This window comes from Tachypleus tridentatus, chromosome 4 (assembly GCF_004210375.1).
Source record: "Tachypleus tridentatus isolate NWPU-2018 chromosome 4, ASM421037v1, whole genome shotgun sequence".
In the NCBI taxonomy this organism is placed as follows: Eukaryota; Metazoa; Arthropoda; class Merostomata; order Xiphosura; family Limulidae; genus Tachypleus; species Tachypleus tridentatus.
Genome location: NC_134828.1, coordinates 9,572,839 through 9,580,268, shown reverse-complemented (window position 1 = coordinate 9,580,268; position 7,430 = coordinate 9,572,839). Strand labels below are relative to the sequence as shown.

The 7,430-nt window shown below is 31.2% G+C and overlaps 1 protein-coding gene across 1 annotated transcript in view; it reads left to right on the top strand.

Moving 5' to 3' along the window:
* The first annotated feature begins 581 nt into the window (after positions 1 to 581).
* LOC143250011 (uncharacterized) overlaps positions 582 to 7,430 on the top strand; it is a 29,279-nt gene continuing 22,430 nt past the window's right edge. Inside the window, exon 1 of the mRNA XM_076500646.1 lies at positions 582 to 927. Coding sequence (XP_076356761.1) covers positions 868 to 927 — 60 coding nt within the window. The 5' untranslated portion in view covers positions 582 to 867. The remainder of the gene's footprint in view (positions 928 to 7,430) is intronic.

Sequence of the window (7,430 nt, the reverse complement as noted above, 5' to 3'; positions counted from 1 at the left end):
AACACAGTGCAACTAACAGACGAATCTGACTGATGGTACACTTTAATGTTGCACTGATTTCTGTGAATAATCAATAGATGGGATAGAACTGAATCAGGTTTTGACAGAAGGACTAAACTTTAAAAATACTTAGAAGTTTTGTCTCCTGTATAATAATGTGGGATATTTTACCTTAATTTAATTACACAGGTTTATTTACAAGGCTCATCACTTCTGGAGATGGTTTCATTAGAATATCACACACACGTGTGCGCGTGGTTATAAAATAAGCACTAGTAAACCTTGATGGACTTCAGGTTTTAGGGAAAGGAACTCTGCCAGTGACAACAGCAGGAGGTCAGATGATACGGCCTTAACGACATTAGCCGTTGGTAATAAATCCCGCTTAACAAGATAGACCAATTGCTGTCCACGATTCCTGGATGTGTGACCCGCCAATCAATGGTCCGCTTGACGGCTGATCTAAACACACGCAGTTTCGTCAACACAGGGCGCGCGCGTTGACCACGCATGAACGTCGGCTATCCAAAAGTGGATTTGCTCACTTTTTCTTCGTTCTCTGGATGGAGTTTTCATCTCGAGATAGTAACCCGAGTGAGGCCAACTCGACGGAAACCGCGCCGTGACGTTGCTGATAGTTCTACTTGAGTAGTCGGAGGTAATGATACTTTAAAGGGACCGCCTCACGGGCAGCCCGAGAGATAGCCAACACTACGGGAAACAAGCACCACTAAGCTGGGTCCTGGCAGGGTGAACAACTCAGACAACGACCGCTCGCCGGGGGCGCTAGTACACCTGTTTGTCACGGCAGTCTGCAGGCTGAGTTATCAGGCGACAGGCCAAGAGACCGGTCACATTAACATTTAGATGGACGACCATGGCGAGTCTGTCAATCAGCTCGTGACAGGTAGCTACAGCTTGGGTCGGGTGAGTGTTTTTTGTGTTGTTTTTGTACAAGTGGTACTGATGCTAATAGAAGCCTGAATAAATGATAGAAATATGTACCAATGATATGCCAGTTTGGTGAGTTTAATGTATATACATACAGTGTATTTATAGTTCCAACTAATTAGTCAGTAAAACAAATACTAGTAATTTTAATACGATATTTAATAGGTCAACGTAACCTATTAATCTATGACTAACTGCAATCAAATGGTTCAGTTCATTTATTTTACAGTGTAGTTTCATAAGAGGACCAACATGTTTTACTTGTCTTCTGATTTCTACTATTTTCTTAGGTATTTGTAAAATGATGGAACATGACGTAGTTTAATATAGTTCAAATGAAACACTGGCTTACAGGTATATCATTATTACCGCTGTTAAAGGCGTAGAATATTAAGTTAATATTAAAATAAACTTAAAAATTCTCTCTTGTTCTTTCTGCAGTAATCCTTTTGATTCTACCATGGTTTCGGAAAAACTCTATTATTATGTTTTTACACAGTTTATAAACTCTATTACCATGTTTTTACACAGTTTACAAACTCTGTTACCATGTTTTTACACAGTTTATAAACTCTATTACCATGTTTTTACACAGTTTACAAACTCTGTTACCATGTTTTTACACAGTTTATAAACTCTGTTACCATGTTTTTACACAGTTTATAAACTCTGTTACCATGTTTTTACACAGTTTATAAACTCTCATACCTTGTTTTTACACAGTTTATAAACTCTGTTACCATGTTTTTATACAGTTTATAAATTCTCATACCATGTTTTTACACAGTTTATAAACTCTATTACCATGTTTTTATACAGTTTATAAATTCTCATACCTTGTTTTTACACAGTTTATAAACTCTGTTACCATGTTTTTACACAGTTTATAAACTCTATTACCATGTTTTTATACAGTTTATAAATTCTCATACCTTGTTTTTACACAGTTTATAAACTCTGTTACCATGTTTTTACACAGTTTATAAACTCATACCTTGTTTTTACACAGTTTATAAACTCTATTACCATGTTTTTACACAGTTTACAAACTCTGTTACCATGTTTTTACACAGTTTATAAACTCTCATACCTTGTTGTTACACAGTTTATAAACTCTCATACCTTGTTTTTACACAGTTTACAAACTCTGTTACCATGTTTTTACACAGTTTATAAACTCTCATACCTTGTTGTTACACAGTTTATAAACTCTCATACCTTGTTTTTACACAGTTTATAAACTCTCATACCTTGTTTTTACACAGTTTACAAACTCTCATACCTTGTTTTTACACAGTTTATAAACTCTATTACCATGTTTTTACACAGTTTACAAACTCTGTTACCATGTTTTTACACAGTTTATAAACTCTCATACCTTGTTGTTACACAGTTTATAAACTCTCATACCTTGTTTTTACACAGTTTACAAACTCTGTTACCATGTTTTTACACAGTTTATAAACTCTCATACCTTGTTGTTACACAGTTTATAAACACTCATACCTTGTTTTTACACAGTTTACAAACTCTGTTACCATGTTTTTACACAGTTTATAAACTCTCATACCTTGTTGTTACACAGTTTATAAACTCTCATACCTTGTTTTTACACAGTTTACAAACTCTGTTACCATGTTTTACACAGTTTATAAACTCTCATACCTTGTTTTTACACAGTTTATAAACTCTCATACCTTGTTGTTACACAGTTTATAAACTCTCATACCTTGTTGTTACACAGTTTATAAACTCTGTTACCATGTTTTTACACAGTTTATAAACTCTCATACCTTGTTTTTACACAGTTTATAAACTCTCATACCTTGTTTTTACACAGTTTATAAACTCTCATACCTTGTTGTTACACAGTTTATAAACTCTCATACCTTGTTGTTACACAGTTTATAAACTCTCATACCTTGTTGTTACACAGTTTATAAACTCTGTTACCATGTTTTTACACAGTTTATAAACTCTCATACCTTGTTTTTACACAGTTTATAAACTCTCATACCTTGTTTTTACACAGTTTATAAACTCTGTTACCATGTTTTTACACAGTTTATAAATTCTCATACCTTGTTTTTACACAGTTTATAAACTCATACCTTGTTTTTACACAGTTTATAAACTCTATTACCATGTTTTTACACAGTTTACAAACTCTGTTACCATGTTTTTACACAGTTTATAAACTCTGTTACCATGTTTTTACACAGTTTATAAACTCTGTTACCATGTTTTTACGCAGTTTACAAACTCTCATACCTTGTTTTTACACAGTTTATAAACTCTGTTACCATGTTTTTACACAGTTTACAAACTCTCATACCTTGTTTTTACACAGTTTATAAACTCTCATACCTTGTTTTTACACAGTTTATAAACTCTGTTACCATGTTTTTACGCAGTTTACAAACTCTCATACCTTGTTTTTACACAGTTTATAAACTCTCATACCTTGTTGTTACACAGTTTATAAACTCTCATACCTTGTTTTTACACAGTTTACAAACTCTCATACCTTGTTTTTACACAGTTTATAAACTCTATTACCATGTTTTTACACAGTTTATAAACTCATACCTTGTTTTTACACAGTTTATAAACTCTATTACCATGTTTTTACACAGTTTACAAACTCTGTTACCATGTTTTTACACAGTTTATAAACTCTCATACCTTGTTGTTACACAGTTTATAAACTCTCATACCTTGTTTTTACACAGTTTACAAACTCTCATACCTTGTTTTTACACAGTTTATAAACTCTATTACCATGTTTTTACACAGTTTACAAACTCTGTTACCATGTTTTTACACAGTTTATAAACTCTGTTACCATGTTTTTACACAGTTTATAAACTCTCATACCTTGTTTTTACACAGTTTACAAACTCTCATACCTTGTTTTTACATGGTCTATAAACTCTATTACCATGTTTTTACACAGTTTACAAACTCTGTTACCATGTTTTTACACAGTTTATAAACTCTGTTACCTTGTTTTTACACAGTTTATAAACTCTCATACCTTGTTTTTACACAGTTTACAAACTCTCATACCTTGTTTTTACACAGTTTACAAACTCTCATACCTTGTTTTTACACAGTTTATAAATTCTCATACCTTGTTTTTACACAGTTTATAAACTCTGTTACCTTGTTTTTACACAGTTTATAAATTCTCATACCTTGTTTTTACACAGTTTATAAACTCTGTTACCTTGTTTTTACACAGTTTATAAACTCTCATACCTTGTTTTTACACAGTTTATAAACTCTGTTACCATGTTTTTACACAGTTTACAAACTCTCATACCTTGTTTTTACACAGTTTATAAACTCTCATACCTTGTTTTTACACAGTTTATAAACTCTGTTACCATGTTTTTACGCAGTTTACAAACTCTCATACCTTGTTTTTACACAGTTTATAAACTCTGTTACCATGTTTTTACACAGTTTACAAACTCTCATACCTTGTTTTTACACAGTTTATAAACTCTCATACCTTGTTTTTACACAGTTTATAAACTCTGTTACCATGTTTTTACGCAGTTTACAAACTCTCATACCTTGTTTTTACACAGTTTATAAACTCTCATACCTTGTTTTTACACAGTTTATAAACTCTGTTACCATGTTTTTACGCAGTTTATAAACTCTGTTACCATGTTTTTACACAGTTTATAAACTCTGTTACCTTGTTTTTACACAGTTTATAAACTCTGTTACCATGTTTTTACACAGTTTACAAACTCTCATACCTTGTTTTTACACAGTTTATAAACTCTCATACCTTGTTTGTTTTACACAGTTTATAAACTCTGTTACCATGTTTTTACGCAGTTTACAAACTCTCATACCTTGTTTTTACACAGTTTATAAACTCTCATACCTTGTTGTTACACAGTTTATAAACTCTCATACCTTGTTTTTACACAGTTTACAAACTCTCATACCTTGTTTTTACACAGTTTATAAACTCTATTACCATGTTTTTACACAGTTTATAAACTCGTACCTTGTTTTTACACAGTTTATAAACTCTATTACCATGTTTTTACACAGTTTACAAACTCTGTTACCATGTTTTTACACAGTTTATAAACTCTCATACCTTGTTGTTACACAGTTTATAAACTCTCATACCTTGTTTTACACAGTTTACAAACTCTCATACCTTGTTTTTACACAGTTTATAAACTCTATTACCATGTTTTTACACAGTTTACAAACTCTGTTACCATGTTTTTACACAGTTTATAAACTCTGTTACCATGTTTTTACACAGTTTATAAACTCTCATACCTTGTTTTTACACAGTTTACAAACTCTCATACCTTGTTTTATATGGTCTATAAACTCTATTACCATGTTTTTACACAGTTTACAAACTCTGTTACCATGTTTTTACACAGTTTATAAACTCTGTTACCTTGTTGTTACACAGTTTATAAACTCTCATACCTTGTTTTTACACAGTTTACAAACTCTCATACCTTGTTTTTACACAGTTTATAAACTCTATTACCATGTTTTTACACAGTTTACAAACTCTGTTACCATGTTTTTACACAGTTTATAAACTCTGTTACCATGTTTTTACACAGTTTACAAACTCTGTTACCTTGTTTTTACACAGTTTATAAACTCTCATACCTTGTTTTTACACAGTTTATAAACTTTGTTACCATGTTTTTACACAGTTTATAAACTTTGTTACCATGTTTTTACACAATTTATAAACTCTGTTACCATGTTTTTACACAGTTTACAAACTCTGTTACCTTGTTTTTACACAGTTTATAAACTCTCATACCATGTTTTTACACAGTTTACAAACTCTGTTACCATGTTTTTACACAGTTTATAAACTCTGTTACCATGTTTTTACACAGTTTACAAACTCTGTTACCTTGTTTTTACACAGTTTATAAACTCTCATACCATGTTTTTACACAGTTTACAAACTCTCATACCTTGTTTTTACACAGTTTACAAACTCTCATACCTTGTTTTTACACAGTTTATAAACTCTCATATTTTGTTGTTACACAGTTTATAAACTCTCATACCTTGTTTTTACACAGTTTATAAACTCTATTACCATGTTTTTACACAGTTTATAAACTCTATTACCATGTTTTTACACAGTTTACAAACTCTGTTACCATGTTTTTACACAGTTTATAAACTCTCATACCTTGTTGTTACACAGTTTATAAACTCTCATACCTTGTTTTTACACAGTTTACAAACTCTCATACCTTGTTTTTACACAGTTTATAAACTCTAATACATGTTTTTACACAGTTTACAAACTCTGTTACCATGTTTTTACACAGTTTATAAACTCTGTTACCATGTTTTTACACAGTTTATAAACTCTCATACCTTGTTTTTACACAGTTTACAAACTCTCATACCTTGTTTTTACATGGTCTATAAACTCTATTACCATGTTTTTACACAGTTTACAAACTCTGTTACCATGTTTTTACACAGTTTATAAACTCTGTTACCTTGTTGTTACACAGTTTATAAACTCTCATACCTTGTTTTTACACAGTTTACAAACTCTCATACCTTGTTTTTACACAGTTTATAAACTCTATTACCATGTTTTTACACAGTTTACAAACTCTGTTACCATGTTTTTACACAGTTTATAAACTCTGTTACCATGTTTTTACACAGTTTACAAACTCTGTTACCTTGTTTTTACACAGTTTATAAACTCTCATACCTTGTTTTTACACAGTTTATAAACTCTGTTACCATGTTTTTACACAGTTTATAAACTCTGTTACCATGTTTTTACACAGTTTATAAACTCTGTTACCATGTTTTTACACAGTTTACAAACTCTGTTACCTTGTTTTTACACAGTTTATAAACTCTCATACCATGTTTTTACACAGTTTACAAACTCTGTTACCATGTTTTTACACAGTTTATAAACTCTGTTACCATGTTTTTACACAGTTTACAAACTCTAATACCTTGTTTTTACACAGTTTACAAACTCTCATACCTTGTTTTTACACAGTTTATAAACTCTCATACCTTGTTTTTACACAGTTTATAAACTCTCATACCTTGTTTTTACACAGTTTACAAACTCTCATACCTTGTTTTTACACAGTTTATAAACTCTCATACCTTGTTTTTACACAGTTTATAAACTCTCATACCTTGTTTTTTTACACAGTTTATAAACTCTCATACCTTGTTTTTACACAGTTTATAAACTCTCATACCTTGTTTTACACAGTTTACAAACTCTCATACCTTGTTTTACACAGTTTATAAACTCTCATACCTTGTTTTTTACACAGTTTATAAACTCTCATACCTTGTTTTTACACAGTTTACAAACTCTCATACCTTGTTTTTACACAGTTTACAAACTCTCATACCTTGTTTTTACACAGTTTACAAACTCTCATACCTTGTTTTTACACAGTTTA